Source organism: Gopherus flavomarginatus, chromosome 9, assembly GCF_025201925.1.
Source record: "Gopherus flavomarginatus isolate rGopFla2 chromosome 9, rGopFla2.mat.asm, whole genome shotgun sequence".
Taxonomy (NCBI): domain Eukaryota; kingdom Metazoa; phylum Chordata; order Testudines; family Testudinidae; genus Gopherus; species Gopherus flavomarginatus.
In genome coordinates this window covers 85,367,888-85,390,949 of record NC_066625.1, presented here as the reverse complement: position 1 = coordinate 85,390,949, position 23,062 = coordinate 85,367,888, and the positions used below count along the sequence as shown (strand labels likewise).

At 48.7% G+C, this 23,062-nt stretch overlaps 1 protein-coding gene across 1 annotated transcript in view; it reads left to right on the top strand.

Moving 5' to 3' along the window:
* The first annotated feature begins 15,906 nt into the window (after positions 1-15,906).
* Positions 15,907-23,062, top strand: part of PCSK6 (proprotein convertase subtilisin/kexin type 6) — a 117,128-nt gene continuing 109,972 nt past the window's right edge. Inside the window, 2 exon segments of the mRNA XM_050967462.1 lie at positions 15,907-16,009; positions 16,011-16,107. Coding sequence (XP_050823419.1) covers positions 15,945-16,009; positions 16,011-16,107 — 162 coding nt within the window. The 5' untranslated portion in view covers positions 15,907-15,944.

The following is a 23,062-nucleotide window of genomic DNA, read 5'->3' as shown; positions in this document are numbered from 1 at the left end:
GGCAGGCTTGGCCACTCCTCCAGGTAGCTGGCCTGGGACAGGCCTGGCCAGCCCTTGGGTCCACTGCAGGTCGCTTGGGCTTCCCAACCGGGAGATCGGCCAGAGGCATCTGGTCTCCCCAGCAGCTGCTCTCCCAGTGAGCTCTGGGGTCAGGCCTTTAAATTTCCTGTGCCACACCTGACCCTCTGGGGGAGGTGGGCTCAGAGCTCCCTGGCTCCGCCAACTCTGGTGTCCAGAGGGGCTCCTCTCTCTCTGAGGCGGTGGGGACCCACACTGCCTCACTACACTGCCCATGGGAGCATGTATAGTCATCCCTTACATGCAGTGTGCAGGCTGGCTCCTAGCCAATAATTCTTACATTCTGCTCCTAGGGCCAAGCAACCATCTCTTGCACATTAATACATCATCATAGATCTCGCTCAGCCAACGTATTCCACAAAGCCTTCAATAAAATAACAGCACCCCGATGCTGTGTTGGTGCAATATATCAGTGGAGCAACAGGTCACTGTGCTGAGATATTATTGCAATCCATCATCAGACTGAGACCTTCTGAGACTGTGTTATTCACAAGGTAGCACCAGTCAGGGAACAATAGCCTAGGTGCTAACTCATTTTAACTCTCAGGGGAGGGATGTATCCGCACTACATGCTTGTTTATGGCATGATGCAAAACCCAATGGTCTGTAATACTGTTCAGGCACAGGTACTTGTTCCAATGAGTTTGATGGTTTCCACTGCCCCCCCTGTACAGTATCATCTCACAAAAACACTTGTCATAGATGCTGCATGTTCAGGAAAAGGGACAGAATCTATTCAGATGAATCTCTGTGCCTCTAGGGCTCATGTGCTCCCTGGATGTATAAACAGGAATGTTAAGCAGGAGCAGAGAGGTTATTTCACCTCTGTGTTTTGTACTGGTGTGACCGCTGCTGGAATCCTGGGTCTAGTTCTGGTGTTGACAATTTAAGAAGGCAGAGGTGCTGGAACGGTCTGTATTATGGGGGTGCTGAGAGCAGGGCTGGCTCCAGGCACCAGCCCAGCAAGCAACTGCTTGGGGTGGCCAACGGTGAGGGGCGGCACATCCGGGTCTTCGGCAGCAATTCAGTGGCGGGTCCCTCGGTCCCTCTCGGAGCAAAAGACCAGCTGCCGAATTGCCGCCGAAGACTGAAGCTTTGGCGGTAGAGCTGCAGAGCACAATCGCGGCTTTTTTTTTCTTTTTCTTTTTCTTTTTGCTGCTTGGGGCGGCAAAAACCCTGGAGCCAGCCCTGGCTGAGAGCCATTGAACCAAACTGTGCACCCTGTATATGATGGAAACCACTTCAAGCCAGGGGGTGCGGCAGCATCCCCAACACCAGCATCTATGCAGGAAGGATGCTGAAAAGTTAAAGGGGGTCAGAGAAGAGACACGAGAATGATTGAAGGATTGGAAACCTGCCTTCTAGCAAAAGTCTTGAGGAGTTCAATCTATTTAGCTTATCAAAGAGAAGGTTAAGGGGTGACTTAATCAGTCTGTAAATACTACATTGGGGTGGGAGGGATTGATATTAGAGGACTCTTCAATCTAGCAAACAAGACCAATGGCTGGAAGCTGAAGTGAGATACATTTAGATGAGAAATGAGGCACTCTTTTTTAACCATGAAGGTATTGAACCACGGGAACAGTTAACCAAGGGTTGTGGTGGATTCTCCATCACTGGCTGTTTTTAAATCAAGATTGGAGGTTTTTCTAACAGAAGTCCTCTGGTTCAAGCAGGGATTAATTCAGGCTATGTCTACACTAGCAATTGAATGACAAAACTTTTGTCTTTCAGACATGGGCGGCTCTAGGAATTCTGCCTCCCCAAGCACGGGGTGGCAAGCTACGGGGGGCACTCTGCCGGCACCACGAGGGCGGCAGGCAAGCTGTCTTCCATGGCTTGTGTGCGGAGGGACCGCGGGACCAGCGGACCCTCCTCAGGCAAGCCACCGAGGGCAGCCTGCCTGCCGCCCTCCTGGCACCGGCAGAGCGCCTCCCGCTGTTTGCCACCCCAAGCACGCACTTGGCGTGCTGGGGCCTGGAGCTGCCCCTGCTTTCAGAAGTGTTAACCGCCCCCACCCTGAAAGCCAAATGTTTTACTGTTAACCCTGCTCGTTGGGGGTAGAAGCTTTTTGTTGGCAGGAGAACCGACAAACAGAGGCTACACTGCACGACTTATCGCTAAAAGCTGTGTAGCGTAGACAAAGCCTTAGTAACGTCCTATGGCCTGTGTCATACAAGAGATTGGACCAGATGAACACCTTGGTCCCTTCTAGCTTTGTCACCTATACATATTATGAAAATGTTTAGACACCAGTGTGGGCTAATGGCCAAAGGCAAAATTGGGAGCCAGCAACTCCTGGCTCTGAATTACTCTGAGCCTCATTCTCTGCATCTCCCTTTCTCCATCTATAGAACAGTGATGCGTGTGAAATGACACCAGCATGAATTTGCCTCACTGATTTCCATGTACTTCACAAGGGTGTTTTAAGGATTAACTATTTAGGAGCTATGTATTATTTCCCCTGGGGTAGTAGGATGAGGCAAAATAGGCAGGTAATGAACATCTCATTCCTACCTCCCAGAGAGCAAGGTCAGGCTTAATTCATTCACATTGCTACAAAGCTCTGAGATCCTCTGCTGGAAGATGCTGTAGAAGTGGAGAGCATTATTATGCATTATGGTAATACAGATGTTTGTTCTATACCTGCTTACCTAGTGCTCCGTATGGAAGAATCACACCATGATTGACAAGAGTATTTATTTCCACCCATGAGACAATGGCTGTTAAAATACAGCCGGCAGACGGTCATTAAACTCGCTCCTAAAGCCGCGCACAAGCGACCGGGGAGCTTGCGACCAGGGGCTGCTAACAGGGAGTTTTGCCAGGGAGTTCTCCAGGTGAAGAAGGAGCAAATACAGCATCTGTGTGGTAAGTGACTGTCTGTAGTGTGTGTGTGTTTGTGTTTGGGGGTTACTTGCTGTGTGCTGTGTGCTGAGCTTGTGTTTGTCAGTCTGTTTGTTTGTTTGGTGGTTTGAAGGACGTGTACTGTGGCTGGCAGTTGGAGGCCGTGAGCTTCAAAGGAAGGTTTGAAAGCTCGAAGCCTCTGGTAATTGCCTGAGCCTTAATCAGTAGGCGGGGCATTAACTCAGGCCAGGGCTTTATAAAGCCGCGCACAAGCGACCAGGGAGCTTGCAAACAGGGGCTGCTAAAGGGAGTTTTGCAAGGGAGTTGGGAAGGGAGGGGGGGTCCCTTGTCAATCCTACCTGTTCCCCTGTAGTCCCCTTAAAACCTATAATCCAAACCATATTCCAAAACCCCTTTTTTTGAAACCACCCTTTTATTAACTAGGACACAATGCAGGCAGAAGCCCAGCAGCAGAGTGGGGGCTATCCAGTTTATAGCACTGAGTGTAGCTTGTAGGATTACCTGCCCTGTGGGCGGGTGGCGTATGTGTGCAGTCTGTGCAAGGAGCTCCTGGCCCTCAGAGACCACGTACGGACTTTGGAGGCCAGGGTGGCGGAACTGGAGGAGCTCAGGGAGGCAGAGAGGTAATTTGATGAGGCTTTCCTGGACACTGTAGAATTGTCCCACCTCTGCTCAGACAGCCTCTGTGCTGCTGAGGAGGAAGAAAGGCCCAGGGAAGCAGAGCAGTCAATGGGAGCAGAGGGAAACCTTCCCATAGTTGGGACCCTCCTTCCAGATGGTGCTGTGGTTGCCTCTCGCACTGAGGTTACCTCTCGGGGGGAGGGAACTTCAGTTGCTAGGAAAAGGCAGGTGTTAGTAATGGGAGATTCGATCATTAGAAACATAGATAGCTGGTTTGTGATGACTGGGAGAACCGTATGGTGACTTGCCTGCCTGGTGCGAAGGTTGTGGATCTCTCGAGGCATCTAGACAGACTTATGTGTAGTGCTGGGGAGGAGCCAGTGGTCGTGGTACATGTAGGTTCCAATGACATAGGGAAGGGTAGAAGAGATGTCCTGGAAGCCAAATTTAGGCTGCTAGGGAAGAGACTGAAATCCAGGACCTCTGTGGTGGCATTCTCAGAAATGCTCCCAGCTCCATATGCAGGGCCAGGTAGGCAGGCAGAGCTTCAGAGTCTCAATGCGTGGATGAGACGATGGTGTAGAGAGGAGGGGTTTACATTCATTAGGAACTGGGGAAACTTTTGGGATGGGGGGAGCCTATACAGGAGAGATGGGCTCCACCTAAACCAAAGTGGAACCAGACTGCTGGCACTAAACATTAAAAAGGTTGTAGAGCAGTTTTTAAACTAGGAGATGGGGGAAAGCTGACTGCTGCAGAGGAGCATGTGGATCAGACACAGACTTCTCTTAGGGGAGAGTCTGATGATAGGGAATCTCCAGGTTATAGTCAGGAGCAGAGGACAGAAGAGGATAATGTAAGGGCCGGATCAGATGATAAACAGTCACATAAAAAAGAATCTGGCACATCAGAAAAGGGCAGACAAATAAACAGGGACAAGTTTTTGAAGTGCTTGTACACAAATGCTAGAAGTCTAAATAATAAGATGGGTGAACTAGAGTGCCTTGTGATAAAGGAGGATATTGATATAATGGGCATCACAGAAACTTGGTGGACTGAGAGCAATCAATGCGACACAATCATTCCGGGGTACAAAATATATCGGAAGGACAGAACAGGTCGTGCAGGGGGAGGAGTGGCACTATATGTGAAAGAAAATGTAGATTCAAATGAAGTAAAAATCTTAAGCAAATCCACATGTTCCATAGAATCCCTATGGATAGAAATTTCATGCTCTAATAAAAATATAACATTAGGGATCTATTATTGACCACCTGACCAGGACAGTAATAGTGATGATGAAATGCTAAGGGAAATTAGGCTATCAAAATTAAGAATCCAATAATAGTGGGGGATTTCAATTATCCCCATATTGCCTGGGAACATTTCACTTGAGGACGAAATGCAGAGATAAAATTTCTCGATACTTTAAATGACTGCTTCATGGAGCAGCTGGTACGGGAACACACAAGGGGAGAGGTATCTCTAGGTTTAATCCTGAGTGGAGCGCAGGAGCTGGTCCAAGAGGTAACTATAGCAGGACCGCTTGGAAATAGTGACCATAATACAATAGCATTCAACATTCCTGTGGGGGTAAGAACACCTCAACAGCCCGACCCTGTGGCATTTAATTTCCAAAGAGGGAACTATACAAAAATGAGGGGGTTAGTTAAACAAAAGTTAAAAGGTACAGTGACTAAAGTGAAATCCCTGCAAGTTGCATGGGCCCTTTTTAAAGACACCACAATAGAGGCCCAACTTCAATATATACCCCAAATTAAGAAACACAGTAAAAGAACTAAAAAAGAGTCACCGTGGCTTAACAACCATGTAAAAGAAGCAGTGAGAGATAAAGACTTCCTTTAAAAAGTGGAAGTCAAATCCTAGTGAGGCAAATAGAAAGGAGCACAGACACTGCCAGCTTAAGTGCAAGAGTGTAATAAGAAAAGCCAAAGAGGAGTTTGAAGAAAGGCTTGCCAAAAACTCCAAAGGTAATAACAAAATGTTTTTTAAATACATCAGAAGCAGGAAGCCTGCTAAACAACCAGTGGGGCCCCTTGATGATCGAGATACAAAAGGAGCGCTTAAAGACGATAAAGTCATTGTGGAGAAACTAAATGAATTCTTTGCTTCAGTCTTCACGGCTGAGGATGTTAGGGAGATTCCCAAACCTGAGCCGGCTTTTGTAGGTGACAAATCTGAGGAACTGTCACAGACTGAAGTGTCACTAGAGGAGGTTTTGGAATTAATTGATAAACTCAACTTTAACAAGTCACCGGGACAAGATGGCATTCACCCAAGAGTTCTGAAAGAACTCAAATGTGAAGTTGCGGAACTATTAACTAAGGTTTGTAACCTGTCCTTTAAATCGGCTTTGGTACCCAATGAGTGGAAGTTAGCTAATGTAATGCCAATATTTAAAAAGGGCTCTAGAGGTGATCCCGACAATTACAGACCGGTAAGTCTAACATTGGTACCAGGCAAATTAGTCGAAACAATAGTTAAGAATAAAATTGTCAGACACATAGAAAAACATAAACTGTTGAGCAATAGTCAACATGGTTTCTGTAAAGGGAAATCGTGTCTTCCTAATCTATTAGAGTTCTTTGAAGGGGTCAACAAACTAGTGGACAAGGGGGATCCAGTGGACATAGTGTATTTAGATTTCCAGAAAGCCTTTGACAAGGTCCCTCACCAAAGGCTGTTACGTAAATTAAGCTGTCATGGGATAAAAGGGAAGGTCCTGTCATGAATTGAGAACTGGTTAAAAGACAGGGAACAAAGGGTAGGAATTAATGGTAAATTCTCAGAATGGAGAGGGGTAACTAGTGGTGTTCCCCAAGGGTCAGTCCTAAGACCAATCCTATTCAATTTATTAATAAATGATCTGGACAAAGGGATAAACAGTGAGGTGCAAAGTTTGCAGATGATACTAAACTACTCAAGATAGTTAAGACCAAAGCAGATTGTGAAGAACTTCAAAAAGATCTCACAAAACTAAGTGATTGGGCAACAAAATGGCAAATGAAATTCAATGTGGATAAATGTAAAGTAATGCACATTGGAAAAAATAATCCCAACTATACATACAATATGATGGGGGCTAATTTAGCTACAACGAGTCAGGAAAAAGATCTTGGCGTCATCGTGGATAGTTCTCTGAAGATGTCCACGCAGTGCGCAGAGGCGGTCAAAAAAGCAAACAGGATGTTAGGAATAATTAAAAAGGGGATAGAGAATAAGAATGAGAATATATTATTGCTCTTATATAAATCCATGGTACGCCCACATCTCGAATACTGTGTACAGATGTGGTCTCCTCACCTCAAAAAAGATATTCTAGCACTAGAAAAGGTTCAGAAAAGGGCAACTAAAATGATTAGGGGTTTGGAGTGGGTCCCATATGAGGAAAGATTAAAGAGGCTAGGCCTCTTCATCTTGGAAAAGAGGAGACTAAGGGGGGATATGATAGAGGTATATAAAATCATGAGTGATGTGGAGGAAGTGGATAAGGAAAAGTTATTTACTTATTCCCATAATACAAGAACTAGGGGTCACCAAATGAAATTAATAGGCAGCAGGTTTAAAACAAATAACAGGAAGTTCTTCTTCACACAGCGCACAGTCAACTTGTGAAACTCCTTGCCTGAGGAGGTTGTGAAGGCTGGGACTATAACATTGTTTAAAAGGGAACTGGATAAATTCATGGTGGCTAAGTCCATAAATGGCTATTAGCCAGGAAGGGTAAAGAATGGTGTCCCTATCCTCTGTTCATCAGAGGATGGAGATGGATGGCAGGAGAGAGATCAGTTGATCATTGCCTGTTAGCTTCACTCCCTCTGGGGCACCTGGCATTGGCCTCTGTCGGTAGACAGATACTGGGCTAGATGGACCTTTGGTCTGACCCGGTACGGCCGTTCTTATGTTCTTATGTCCTTCGCATGGCTTAGTAAATTGTCTTCTCGCCAGTGCCAGCATCACATATTCCATTTTAAATGCCTTGTGATTTTTGTTATATTTCAAAAGCATATTCTTAGGTAATGGCTGGACTTGTGGGCACCTGAACGCGTGCCCGGAAGAAAGGGATTTGATTGAATCCCTGGAGGCCTGGGCCAATGCTGTGCTATTTTAAATCCCATTGGAGGGAGGCCACAAAGCGTCAAAGTATCACCTGACTTCCCTTCAAGGGAAATGCACGCAGGGCAACCAGCAGCTAACACTGTCACTTGTGGGGGGGAAGGACACACTCCCTTCCACTGCCACAAGATAGCAATTGCAACTGGAAGTGGGCTGTTTTATGTGTAGCCAATTGCGCTAAGCACCTCTTAGCCAAGGACTCCAGGTGCTTCTTCCTGAACATGAATACAAGGCTGAAGATACCCTCCTGGGGCAGAAGTATTTGCATTCTGCTGGTGGGTAAACTGAGGCACAGTGCAGTTTAAAAACTTGCCCGTATATTTGAGTAGGTGGCACAGCTAGGAATGGAGCACACAAATTGTGCCTCTCAGTCCCTTGCACTAACCACTAGAAACCTCAATGTTCCCTGTCAAAAGATCTTCATAATTAATGAGCCCGTCTCTCTTGGCAAACTGTCCCCATGCATTCTCTCACTCCTCCCATGCAAGTCAGTCACATTCATGGGCATGTTTGTTTCTATGTCAACATAACCACTCACCCTCCCATCCAAGAGGGATCTACCACAGAGGCATAATTACAGCATATACAGAAATGGCTCTTCATATGGCATTCCAACAGAGCAAGGCATTCAGCTGCACTGAACTCAGCTTGTAAACCCTGTTGAATCACAATTTCTCATAGACTTCTAATTGGATCAGCTTGGCTTGCTGTGAGTGTTTCTGCTTTTATCAGTCTGACACCATTGATTGGATTTGCTTACTGCTAAAGGGCCAGATTCATTCCAGCTAACCCTTTGTGGGGTTACACCAGGAATAAATTTGGCTCAGTGTTTGTAGGTGTTTCATAGAACGGGCTTTCCATAGATTTACACTGTGATTGACTCTTACTGCACAGCCCATGCAGCTTTCCTATTAACTAGCTTTGTGTCTGGATTGGCTCACTACCGACTGGTCGGATGTAATTTACGTTGTGATGAGATTGGCATTAGGACCTTTGTTTTCCCCTCTCCCTTCAGAGATCAGATTTATTGCATATTCAGGGCTGACTTTCCAATGTTCGTCCTTTCCCTCCACCCTCAAGAAGAAGGAAACTCTTCATTGCTCCTTGCATCATGTCATATACTCCTTCTTGGGATGATTTCTTTGGGGCAGGGAATGTGTCCTTGTTCTCTGTATAAAGTTCCAGACACACCTATTACCCTATGGACCCAAAGTAATAGTGTCGTTTGGTGTGTGCTAGGGCTGAAAAATTTCAAAGCTGCCTAAGGGATTTGGACACCAGATTCCCATTAAGATGAATGAATGAATCCAAATCTCCTCCATGGCTTTGAAAATCCCATCCTAGATTGACCAATTTATAACTTGCTGGCAACAATTTTTATAAAATGTTTTTTCCCCAGAAAAGGAAGAAGGAAATTTATATAAATTTGGGGGGATTTTTTTTTTTTTTTTTTTTTTTGCTATGGCATGTCTATATAGCGCTGGCATGTGTGCAAGATAAGCAAGGCTGGGTTTCGAAACAAAACAATGCACAGCTAAATGGTCTTTGAGCAGTGTGTAAATTGTTCTACCCGGCACCTCTAGCCTTGGCAGTTCATAGCCTCGACACCTCTGGGCTTGCTGCATCAGTTAGGAAAGTCAAAAAACTGCTTGAGTCCCAGCACCTCTTTCATTACAAATTAAGCACTGTCTCTGAACCAGTCAGCTGGGTTCAGCTTGGGAAGACTTTCAGGGAGCCCAACAGGAAAAGAGCAACCATCCAGCATGTGTGCAGCATACATCCCAGCACCACAGATGCAGTGTACTGTCCTGGAGGCCCCAGACGCTCCCAAGCCACCCTTGAACCTATTAAGCCGGCCCCAGTGGCAGTGTGGGAGCCCAAATCCGGGTAACCATTCAGCTGTCCTAGTGATGATGTGAGAGTACCTGGTAGCGACAGCAACTCTCTCCCATTCTGCCCACCACAGTGCGCTGACGATAACTGGATGGAGAGTAGGCAGCACTGTTCACGTAGGATTGTTGCTATTCAGTTGGTGGAAGGGTGCATCCCAGATAGCCCTGAACAGCAGCAAGGGTGGCATTTGCTGTATCTTGGTGATCAGTTTGTTGGCTGCATTCTGAGTCCAAATGTTAGATGGAGGAATATTTGCTGGGACTGGTAACCATACAAGTTTTGTTGGCTTCCGTGAACCTGTGATAATTATCATGATGCGACTAAACTGGTTGTTTACTGGTTTAGTATGGGCAGTGTTTGTCCAGCCTGGGGCATGGTATTCGCCAGCTGAGTAGCAGAGACTGAACCCCGAACGATACATTGTTTGCACGTTACGCCCCCAGGTGAACCCTCCCAGTTTGTTCAGGAAACAGTTTTGAGCTCCTTTAGTGAATGCGTGTGTGCAATCTAGGCTGACCCTGACTGACTTTGGCCCTTGTCCAACTGCTGGCCATTCAAAATGATGTTACGTTCCAGTTGGCTCTGAGCATCGTGTAAGTGGAAACACATTGACCCAGTCTTTGATGTACTTGGTTGCAATCCCCATTTCTTGCAATGGTCACGTATGGTAGCCATCTTACTATTCAGGCCTTCTTCAATATTTTGGAAGGCATGGTCCCTTGAGGCAAGGCACCTATCCTTGCCATTCTTGAAGCATCTGCAGATGGTGTTCAGGAGGTCATTGGTGAATACTTGAAATACAGTTGGTTCCAGCACCGTTACTTGTGGGAGTCTGTTCTGCTGGAATTGCCAGCGGCTAGTTTTATAGCCCAGAGCCACCAGAAAACATCTACCTTGGAGCCTCAGCTCATTGCCATCTTGCCATGACAACCCATCTAGGACGACCTGTGGTATCCCAAACAAATGGAAGACACAGCAGGTAGGGTTACACTGGTCTACAATTTTTGAGAAGTCGTCTGCTTCAGAGATAAAATGTGATATTTATTATGTATTTTGATGTGCTGAATTCAAATATGACAATTAAAACAACTGATTGGCTACTGTTTCTAAGATATTTAAGTTTTTACATTTTATGTCTATGTATATTGTGTAGATAGTAGAGTTTTAATCATAAATTGTAAACTTAGGTCTTTTCATGTGTTTATGGTTGCTTTACATGATAATATTTCACCTGTCCTGTTTATGTAAAACACTTTAAAAATCAGCAAAAGGGTTATATAAATAAAATTTATTATGAAACAAAAGGCAAAAAACTATTATGTACATAGTTTAGTCCTATTCACTGTCTACTCGGCGCTTCTTGGCTTGTCTCTTGTATTCATTAAATGGAGCATCTCTTATCACTGTCCAGCAATAGTCTGCAAGCATTGATGGGCTCCATTTGCCCTGATAGCCTGCCAGGAGATTCCACTGCTGTAGTCTGGAGCCCAACAACTCTGCCTTACTCTTAGGTGGTTCCAAATCCCTGACAAGGTCATTCAGTTCACCTTGTGTTGTGAGGTGTGGTTCAGAGGAGGAGGATGGGAGAAAATGTGGGTCCTGTGACATTGATGGTTCAGGACCAGAAGTTTCATCCTCTTCCTCATCTGACTCAAGTGAGAATGATTCTGGTGCATCAGGAACTGGCAGACCTTCTCCGTGGGGTACTGGGCGTATAGCTGATAGAATGTTTGGATAATGCACAGTCCACTTTTTCTTCTTTGACACACCTTTCCCAACTGGAGGCACCATGCAGAAGTAACAATTGCTGGTATGATCTGTTGGCTCTCTCCAAATCATTGGCACTGCAAAAGGCATAGATTTCCTTTTCCTGTTCAACCACTGGTGAAGATTTGTTGCACAAGTGTTGCAGCATATGTGTGGGGCCCACCTCTTGTCCTGATCTCCAATTTTGCAGCCAAAATAAAGGTGATAGGCTTTCTTAACCATAGTGGTTATACTGCGCTTTTGTGAGGCAAAAGTCACTTCACCACAAACATAGCAGAAGTTATCTGCACTGTTCACACAAGTACGAGGCATCTCTGCTCACTTTGGCTAAACAGAAATGTGTCCCTTTGCAAAATCAACACTGACAAATAAGAGAGCATGACACTGTATAATTTCTAGAGCTGATCTAGGGCAATTTGTTCAGCAGAGTGATGTAAGCTTCCTTATGATTGCATCATCCATGACTTCTAGGAATAACATGATGCAATTCATGTCATGTATGATGCAATACCAGCTTCAGATTGCATCATTCATTGTTTTGCCTAAAAAGTAAGTACTGTCCAAACCCAGTCATAGATTTATTCATAGATCTAGTCAAAGATGTATTTTAGTCATTTCTAGTTTAAACTGAGATCCTGTCCCTTTATAAGTCACTTACCCTCCGCCATTCCCAAGTCACGGGTCGTATATACTGACCCAATAGCATATCTTGAAAACTAGAGCCAATCAACAATTTTAAGCATCATTTTCGTTCTCAGTGATGCAGAATTAGTAAAGTTGGACTACATTTATTTCAGAAGCATTTTGGCTGTAGAGCAGTGTTATCAGTCCAGCTAAGGAAAACAAGACCAAATGCAGCTTCAGCCCACTCCATAAATAGGCGTGTGTTTATATATATATATATAATGTCATTCAAACATATTGTAGGGGGAATGAAAGGAAGAATTCAGATTATAAGACAAGTCTTTACACTACTAGTCAAAACACAGTCAGTCCTTGATGGTTCAGTGCACTCAATTTGTACACAAGGACAACCCTAACTTACCACTTACATGCAAGACAACTCTTCCATTTCCCTTTGCTCCAAGCCTCTTCTATTCCTCCTCTTCTACTTGGAATTCTGTGGAAACTGTGAGAGACTGTCTTCTCTGCAGAGAAGACCTGAGTGATTGGCTCCTGGTCTGGGCACTGGGTTAGCCTGGGTGTGAGCAGCCACACTGCAAAAGCCTACCCAGGTTACTGTGTCCGCACTGGGGCTGCACTCACCCATGCATGTCGCTAGGACTTCTGGGGGTACAGCCCATGGTTATTTGTGCGGGAGGAGGCTGAGCCCTTCTGTGGGTATGTCACCACTGCAAACAAACCAACCAACCAACAACCCCATGCCAGTGAGCCTCAGAACCCGGATCTGCAAACTCAGAGGGCTCATGTTACAGCACTAAATATACTGGGTAGAAGTTCCCACTTGGGTTCTGAAGCCTGGTGATAGAGTGGGTCTCAGAGCCTGAGCTCTAAGCCAAGCGGGAACATTTATGTGGCTATTTTTAGTGCTGTATCGTGTGAGACCCCCAAGCCTGAGTCTGCAGACCCAGGCTCTGAGCCTCACTGCTGTCAGGTGTTTGAGGTTTTATTCCAGCAGTGTCGATGTACCCTATGATTCTTTCCCAGTAAATTGTGGGAAAACTTGTCTGTCCTTCTTGGTATGCAGGGGAATCATGGGAAGGCACTAGAGGACTATCAGCACTCCAGTGGTTTAGTCTGTGTCTACACAGCAAAGTGAGTGGCTACTAGCCTGAGTGAAAGCTGCACTCCAGCCCAGGTGGCTAGCCCAAGCTGCTGCCCATGCTTCAATGGCCACACTGCTATTTTTAGTGTGCTAGCTTGATCTGAGCTATCCACTCTGGGAATCGCCCCCTCCCCTGGCTGCAGGCGTCCTCCTCTCTACGGCCCTGCTCCAAAGCCTGTGGAAGCCAGTGCCCTCTGTTCCGGATGAACCAACCATGCTTCCATTCCAGTCAACAGCAAAACTCCCATTGACTTCAATGGGAGAAGCGCTTCTCTGTCTGGCCTGCATTCACTCTGTACTCTTTGAGGCTTGGGCCCACTAGGCTCTATCTCTTAGGGTTTTATCCTGCCCCCCGACACCACAATATCTGAGCACCTCCCATATTAACCTGTTTAGCAATTGCTGAGGCCATAGCAGGTTCCATGGGGTCTCTGGTTGGGATGCCCACATAACACCCACCTCACTTCACGCAGCTGATGGATCTTTTTTATTCTTTTATTTTATTTCCATCTGTAACTGTTGTATTAGCAAACCAAGCTGAGTAAAAGCATCTCTCAGCCACTGCGCTGGAGCCAGTTCTCTTTATAGACATAAGAACGGCCATACAGGATCAGACCAAAGGTCCATCTAGCCCAGTATCCGGTCTTCCAACAGTGGCCAATGCCAGATGGCCCAGAGGGAATGAACCTCTCAAGGTTGACTGTGTGTTGGATGAAAAACTACTTCCTTTAATATGGCCTTCATCTCCCTAATACAGAAAAAAATGACTACTTAAAAAAAATTACAGACAAGGTATCTGGTAGCCTATGACAGGAATTAAATGGGGGGGAATGAAGGGATTGCCTAGACTGTCCCCTTCATTTCCACATGCTCTAACCACCCTGTCTCTCCTAACTTCAGTTCTCTGCTCCAAACCCCCTTCCCATCACTAATCTCTGCCCTGGGGCTCGCTGGCCCTTTATTAATTTTAAAACAAACACAGCCAATTAAAAAACCCTCATGAAACAGAAAATAAATCATCCCAAGTCCTTGTCAATAATGCTCTCCCAAGGGCAGGTTTGTCTTTCCCTTTGCTGTGTGTTGTCTTTTCTACATCCCACACCATGACCAGCTGTCGTTTCTTACCCCTTATCCACCGAGGGCCAAAGTTTTCCAGTCACCTCCTTGATTTATTACTATTTCTATGATAGTAGCACCTGAAAGGCCTATGGGGCATCAGGGATACATTGTGCTAGACACTGTCCACCTACACTAAAAGACAGTTCTTGCCCCCAATGCTTACAATCTTTTATGTATGGGTCACATTGGGACCCTCTGGGACCCAAGACCATAACGGGTCTTAAAAAAAGAACTAGATAAATTCATGGAGGATAGATCCATTAATGGTTAGTAGCCAGGATGGGCAGGAATGGTGTCCCTAGTCTGTTTGCCAGAAGCTGGGAATGAGCAACAGGGATGGACCACTTGATGATTCCCTGTTCTGTTCATTCCCTCTGAAGCACCTGGCACTGGCCACAGTTGGTAGACAGGATACTGGGCTAGAGGGACCTTTGGTCTGACCCAGTAGGGCCTTTCTTATATGTTCTTAATGGCTGGAAGTTGGACGCAAGACAAAACCAGACAGGAAATAAGGGATATATTTTTAACAGTGAAAGTAATTAACCCGTGGACCTGGCGGATTCTCCACAGCAGACAATTTTTACATCAAGACTGCCTGTTTTTCTAAAGGATCTGCTCTAGGAGTTATTTGGGGAAAGTTCTCTGGCCTGGACAATACAGGAGGCCAGATTATATCAGTGGTTCCCCACTTGTGGGCTGTGGACCTGTGAGGGTGGGGAGGGCACAGACTACGTCTAAGATCTCCAAAGGAGTCTGCACCTCCATTTAAAATTTGGGGGGAGGGGGATCTGCAAATGAAAAAAAGGTTGAAAACCACTGGATGAGATGGTCCTTTCTGGCCTTGGAGTGGGCAAACCCCTGGCCTGCAGCAGGGCCTAAGGAGAGTAGGTAGGCGGGACTTGGATGGACTTCTCCCCAGGCAATGATCTCCTATTACTTCCATGGACAGGCAAGGGCAGCTCTAGACATTTCACCGCCCCAAGGATGGCGGCATGCCGTGGGGGGCACTCTGCTGGTTGCCAGTCCCCTGGCTCCGGTGGACCTCCCACAGGCGTGGGACCAGGGGACCCTCCACAGGCATGCCACCCTCCTGGCGACTGGCAGAGTGCTCCCCACAGCTTGCCGCCCCAAGCACGTGCTTGGCGTGCTGGGGCCTTGGGCCACCCCTGTGGACAGGGCCACCTGCCCCAGGGATGCTGGCTGAGCTATGACTCTGCTGCCCTGTACCCAAAGGGTTATTCAGGACAGAGTTTAGAGGGAGGGCGGGTTATTCCAATATCTCCCCTGCTCCCCAGATCTCTAGGTGCAGAGTATTGCGGCGGGTGAGGAGGGAGGTGAGGCCACTCCCTGGGCAGGCAGGTAACTCATCCCTAGGGAGGAGGGTGTGGGGGGGTCGGTGGGCAGGAAGCATAAGACAGGTGGGCAGCTCCCTGCCCGGGGGCCCTGTCTCCCAGCGCTAGAAGCTCCCCGCGGGCACCCCTGGCACCCCGCAGGGAGCCGCGGGCCGGAGCCCTTACCCAGGCGGGCAGAACAGCCCCCGCCCCCTCCCCGCGGCAGCCACCCCCAGCCGAGGCCGCTTTAAAAGCCAAAGCTCCCCCCACCGCCCAGCCACTGTACGGCACCGGCAGCCGGGCGAGCCGGAGCGTCTCCCCGGAGCCGGGGCCGCCGCTTGACCATGCGCCCCTCCGCGGCTTGGCTGCTGCTCCTCGCCCTGCCCGCCTGCCTGGCTGCGCCCCCCCCGGCCCGTCTACACCAACCACTGGGCAGTGCAGGTGCTGGGCGGGCCGGGCGAGGCAGCCAGGTTGGCCTCCGCCTACGGCTACGTGAACCTGGGACAGGTAAGCGCCCGGCGCCCCCTTTGCTGCCAACTTTGGGCGGGTGGGGAGAGAGGGCGGGCGGCTTGTCCCCAGTGGCCGGGGCGGCTCTGCCCCTTTGCCCTGCCCGCGGGCACCGGAGCTCGGTGCCCAGGAGCCAGTCGCTGGCTGTGCCCGAGCGCGCAGCGCTTCCAACTTTCTCTCCGTGGCTCCGCAGCGCTGCGTCCCCGTGCGCCCCGGGGCCGGGGCCAGTGCGCAGAGCGCAGGGGCTTGGGAGCCCAGCCCGCGGGCTGAGCCGGGCAGGTCCCCGGGGCGGGCAGGGAAGTTGTTGCGAGGCTGCGGGGGGTTTAAACAGGTGGTGTACTCTGGCCGCAGGGCCGGCCGGCCCCTTCTCGAGTCTCACTGCTGGCAAAGGCTTCGTCCCGAGCGGGCACCTGGAAGTTTAAAAGTCCAGCTAGAGCTAAGGGGCGAGAGAAGTGCCGAAAAGGCAGCAGAGGTTCCCCCCAGCTTGGACGCTTGAAGTCAGAGCCTGGCCCCACTGAAGTTTTGCGATTGATTTCGGGGGGGGAGGGCGGCAGGATCAGGCCCTGCTGACCCCGGTCTCTCTCTGGTCTTGCTCGCACCATCTCTGCAGATCAGCGGATCCTTCCTTGTAAGCGACTGTTCCCAAGTTCAGGTCTGCTGGGCGCCTTTTCCTCTAGGCAGGCTGGCGGCTGGAGCGTTTTCCTCTGATTAATCTCCAGCAACGCCTCGCTTTATTTAACGTTCATGGTTAAAAATGTGCGCTAGTCGAGACGTGAAAACAGATGTACAAAATGGGCAATTAGTTCCCTAAATCCAGGGGAGGCAGCGATGTGGAAAGGAATCAATATTGAATTTTTTGCAGCGCCAGACGTGCCCGTATCAATTTAAACAGGTTTATGAAGCCGCGCGTATTTTTTCATGCCCACTTCGTGCCTGCACTAGACTGAGTTTTGGTTTGGGTCTGTAGCTTAGGGAGAACTTGAAGTTTGATTCAGCTCTGTTAACGCTTGTAATGGCTTGAACTAACTTTTTAAGACTGTTAGTAGCAATTCTGAAATGATCTCAGGAGTAGGGTTTTTTTCTATAGTAGTGGTTGCTTGGTGTGGGTAGCAGTAGGACTGGAATTAATAGAGTTTAACAGGCATAGCAAATCTATGGAAAACACCCAGCTCTTCTCCAGATGGGTCTTGTACATTTCAGGTACAGAGCAAAATATGTGAGAACATATTCTTGGGAGGGGGAAAAGCTTGTAACTAATCAAGGGGGCTAGTGCAAAGCGCCACCCATGTTATTTTTTGTAGGTAAACATTGAAGATCTTTAGGGTTTAGAAGAGATGGCTAAATCCAAAGTGAACAAAGCCCCCTTGCAATTAGCAATGGATGATGTGGAGGTTTGTGGTGCACACAGTTAGTGATTATGAGATTGTAATGTATAGTCTCCTGATGAGCTTAAAAAGAGAAAGATGTGGTTAAAGAATGTATGCAAAGTACAGCCATAAAGGATCAAATCAAGTTACAGATAAACTCATTTTGTAATTCAAACCACAGAACCATGCCGTGTTTAAATGTAGTTGTGTTGTTATCCATGCAGAAACCAGTAAAGTGTGGTGCTGCTTAATCCAAATAGAATTTTCTTTGTGTTATAACTCCTGTCTTGATACTGGGAATGTTTGCTGTTCTGTAAAAGTAATTTTGATCACTTGAATTTATATTGGTGGATTTAACAAATTTTTGACTTGGCTGGCTGTAGTTTATCTAAAATCTAGCAGAATATTATCAACTTTTGCCATAAATCCCTCGAAGCACTTCTGTGGCTTACATTTTACTTTCCTCACACAACTTTTTGTCTCAAAACTTCATAAATCTTCTTCTTTAAACATTCCTCGGGGTTTCATCCTGAGTTTGGTGCTTTCCTTGATTGCTTACAGGCTGCCTGCTCAGTGCTTTCCCAGTTCAGTACTTCTCTGTCCAAGTGGCAATGCAATGTGTCTGGGTGCTAAAAGTATCTCCTGGACGGCACTATAAATTATAATCCAATTCGACATGTTCCATTTTTAGTATCATTAAATAACTAACATTGAAGTATAAACACAAACTACCAGATCAAGATTCCTGCAGTGTCCTCATCTGAGATCTGTGGTGCTTTTGTGTGGCCACAAAGGCTCTGCCTAAATCCTACAACTCCTGTGTGTGGCCCCAAACCTGTCTTTGTAGGCTGAAATATCGTGCAGATGAGGTACCCAATACCTGAATGATCCAGATGCATAGATTATAAAGCCAGAAGGGATCATTGTGATCATCTGGTCTGACCTTCTGTATAACACTAGCCGTCAGACTTCCTAAATTAATTCCTGTTTGAACTACAGATTGATTTAATAATTGTCAGTGAGAGAGAATCCACTATGACCCTGGTAAAATGTTTCATTAGTTACTTACCTTCACTATGGAAAAAAAATGCACTTTATTTCCATTCCTAATTTGTCTATCTTCAAGTCCCAGCTATTGGGTCTTAGGGTATGGCTACACTTACAGTTTTGCAGCGCTGGTAGTTACAGCTGTGTTCGTACAGCTGTGTAGGGCCAGCACTGCAGTGTGGCCGCACTAACAGCAACCAGCGCTGCAGTGTGGCCACATTTACAGCACTTGCCGCGCTGTTGGGAGTGGTGCATTGTGGGCAGCTATCCCACAGAGCACCTCATCCCATTTTGGCGCTGTGGCTTGTGGAAAGGGGAAGGAAGTGTGCGGGTCTTTCCGCTTCCTGTTCCAACGCCCCGTGGTGCTTTGCTGCACACTCCGAGCAGTTTGGCGGCATTGTGAGTCTGCAGCGCGATTTCTGAGATTTCTGTTACAAATGGAGCCTGAGCTGCTGAGGACCTTGCTGATGAATGTTGCCAGCACATCACGCATGGCAGTGGAGCTATTCCTTCAGCTGCAAAGTGACAGTGAGGAGTCAGACGATGATATTGAAACGCCTGACGCTCAAGACACTCAATTGCTTGTGGCAGTAACAGATGTGCTCAGCACCGTGGAACGGCGCCTTTGGGCTTGGGAAACCAGCACTCAGTGGTGGGATCACATCGTCCTGCAAGCATGGGATGATGAGCAGTGGCTGCAGAACTTTCGGATGAGAAAAGCCACTTTCATGTCACTGTGTGCTGAGCTCGCCTCTACCCTGCGGCGCAGGGACACGAGATTGAGAGCTGCCCTGCCAGTGGAGAAGCGGGTGGCTATTGCAATCTGGAAGCTGGCAACTCCAGACAGCTACCGATCGGTGGCGAACCAGTTTGGAGTGGGAAAGTCCACCGTTGGAATGGTGCTGATGCAAGTTTGCACAGCCATTAATCGCACCCTGTTAAGAAGAACTGTGACTCTGGGGAACGTGCAGGACATTGTGGATGGCTTTGCAGAAATGGGGTTCCCTAACTGTGGAGGGGCAATAGATGGGACGCATATTCCTATTCTGTCACCACCCCACCTGGCATCAGAGTACGTTAATCGCAAGGGGTATTTCTCCGTGGTTCTGCAAGCGCTTGTGGATCACCGTGGGCGTTTCACTGACATTTACTCAGGATGGCCTGGAAAGGTGCACGATGCACGCATCTTTCGGAACAGTGCCCTGTTCAGGAGGCTGAGGGCCGGGACTTTTTTCCCAGACCGCAAGATCACAGTAGGGGACATCGAAATGCACACTGTGATCCTTGGAGACCCCGCTTACCCCTTAATGCCATGGTTCATGAAGCCGTATACAGGGAAGCTTGACAGGAGCAAGGACCGGTTCAACTACAGGCTGAGCCGGTGCAGAATGACTGTGGAGTGTGCTTTTGGCCGTTTGAAAGCCCGCTGGAGGTGTCTTTATGGGAAGCTAGATTTGGGGGAAAGCAGCGTATCCGCTGTTATATCCGCGTGCTGTACCCTCCATGATATTTGTGAAGGGAAGGGTGAAAGATTCAGTGAGGAATGGACCTCCGAGGTTCGACGCCTAGAGGATGAATTTTCACAGCCAGAGAGCAGGGCTACTAGGGAGGCCCAGGAAAGGGCTTCAAGGATTAGGGATGCTTTAAGGGAGCAATTTGATTCCTAGAGCCAACAGTAATGTTTGGTGCCTTTGCTGTGCTTTGTTCTACCTTGGGGTACAATATTTACCACTTCCTGCAATAATAAAACGTATTGTAAAAGCCATAAAATCCTTTATTCAAAGTACAGTACATAAAAGGCCAGGGGGGTTAGGGTGGTGGACTGTACATTCAGAGGTTTGAATATGTCCTGTTTTGATTACTGTTCAATGTCTGCTGCACTTCAGGATTACTATGCTGCAGGGTAATGGGGGTGGAGTGCACAGGGTAAGAATTATAGTTATCAGGGCTGGTAGGTGATCGTACAGGTGTTGGGGGCAGCTGGGGGTAATAAGAAACTGGCTGCTGGAGAAAGGTGTTTTGTGCAAATAATGGGGAACAAGAAAGAGAGCTTTGGGAGGGCCATGGGTTACCATGGTACATATCTGCCTGCATGGCTACGAGAGACTTGAAAGAGTCAGTTTGGCGAGCCAGGAGGCTTATCATCTGCTTTGAGGTTTTTTTGATTGCCAGTTCCTTTCTCCTGCTTTCTGTTTGCCTCCAGTCATACATTTTCTCTCTCCATTCATACATTTTCTCTCTCCATTCCTGCGTCTTCCTACTTTCTCTGTTGTAGTGATTCATAACTGCTTTGATCAATTCTTCTTTTGATTTTCTGGGATTTCTTCTCAAGTTCTGCAAGCGACGTGAGGCCGGTGATCCGTCTGCATTCGTCAAGGTCACTAGAAAAAACAAAGATAGAACCATGTAATACACAGAGGCTACATTGTTTATTATCACACAGTGAAGGAGTTTTTAGACTTTTTGTAGCATCCTTCCCACATACCTCACATAACACAGAGAGGCCAGGGAAGCTAAGTCATGGCGAGCAATGGGGTGAGTGTTTCTGCCCCGAGTGCACCTGGGAGGGGGAATTGACCGATCGGTCACTGGGGTTTATCTGCACTAGGTACAGGAGGTAGCTGGTGTCCTGCACAGGGGACAGTAGTGAACAGGAAGGTGGCGAGCTGCTGGCGGGGGGGGGGGTGTCCGCGTAACTGCCGGCCTGCTGGTGAGGGGGGGAGGGAAACGCACAGCTGTGCTGGCTGCCTGCTGGGAAGGGTGGGGGAACACCGGAGCGCACCGCAGGGCTGGGTGCCTGCTGGGAGGGGGAAGACCGGAGCGCACCGCGGGGCTAGCTACGTGCTGGGAAGGGGGGGGGAAGACCGGAGCGCACCGCGGGGCTGGATGCCTGCTGGGAAGGGTGAGGGAACACCGGAGCGCACCGCGGGGCTAGCTATGTGCTGGGAAGGGGGAGGGGAAGACCGGAGTGCACCGCGGGGCTGGATGCCTGCTGGGAGGGGGGTGGGGGAAGACCGGAGCGCACCGCGGGGCTAGCTACGTGCTGCGGGGGGGGAAGACCGGAGCGCACCGCGGGGCTAGCTATGTGCTGGGAAGGGGGGGGGAAGACCGGAGCGCACTGCGGAGCTAGCTACGTGCTGGGAAGGGGGGGTTGAAGACCGGAGCGCACCGCGGGGCTGGATGCCTGCTGGGAAGGGGGAGCGGAGACCGGAACGCACCGCGGGGCTGGCTGCCTGCTGGGAAGTGGGGGGGGGGGAAGACCGGAGCGCACCGCGGGGCTGGCTGCCTGCTGGGAAGTGGGGGGGGGGGAAGACCGGAGCGCACCGCGGGGCTGGCTGCCTGCTGGGAAGGGGGGGGGAAGACCGGAGCGCACCGCGGGGCTGGATGCCTGCTGGGAAGGGGGAGGGGAGACTGGAACGCACTGGGGGGTGGGGGGACCGCGAACCTGGCGTCCTGCACTCAAGTATCCCTAAATTCTCAACAGGGTTTCCTACTGCCAGATATATCACTGCTGCGTGTTACCTGGGAAGAGAGGGAGGGTCTTCTACAGCAATGTGGATTCTGCCCTGGCCCCTATGCAGCTTGCCTGTGTGCAGCCATGGTCCCCCCACCCCTCGCTGCACAGTGGATCGGACGAGTTAGCCTGACCGGGACAAGGACCACGGTGGCTCTCCCGATAAACTTGAGAAAGCACATTGCGCACGCTCTGGCTGCAACTTTTCAAGAGATTACCGAGGCAGTTTACAGAGACGTGATAGAGCAAATCAATGGGCTATTCCACGTTTAGGCATGCATGCAGGCAGCCATAACCCAAACCCTCCTCTCCCAAAACATAAAAATCTGCTTACCCCGAGCACGCTCCTCAGTTTCTTCCTCACCAGCAACTTCCAGCTGCTGCGACTGGCTAGCCTCCTCCTGGCTTGAGAAGAGCTCCTGGCTGCATGCCTCCTGGGACTCTGGGGTGTCTCCCTCCATGCCAGTAGCCTCACTGTCGGCTTCCTCTACACCCTCCCCCACTTCTCCCTGCTCTGAACTCTCCATCGTGGTCCTCGGATTGGCAGTGGGGTCACACCCAAGTATGGCATCCAGCTCCTTGTAAAAACAGCAGGTTGTGGGGGCAGTTCCTGAGCGGCGATTTCCCTCACGGGCTTTGCAGTAAGCACTCCTCAGCTCTTTTATTTTGACCCTGCACTGCAACGCGTCCCGTTCATGGCCCCTTCTCAGCAAGGACTGCTATATCTGCCCATAGGTATCATAATTTCTCCTTCTGGAGCGCAGCTGTGCTTGCACAGCCTCCTCACCCCAAACACTGATGAGGTCCTGCAGCTCGGAATTGTTCCATGCTGGGGCTCGTCTGGGGCATGGAGGCATGGTTGCTGATTGATTGAATGATTGATTGCACTCCACACCTGGCTGAGCAAACAGGAAGGGGATTTTTAAAATTCCGAGGGCATTTAAAGGAGGGGTCAGCTGAGCCCAGGGCAGTGGAGTGTGCATGATTACCAGAGAGGCTTCTAAGATATGCTGGGATACCTCCTTAT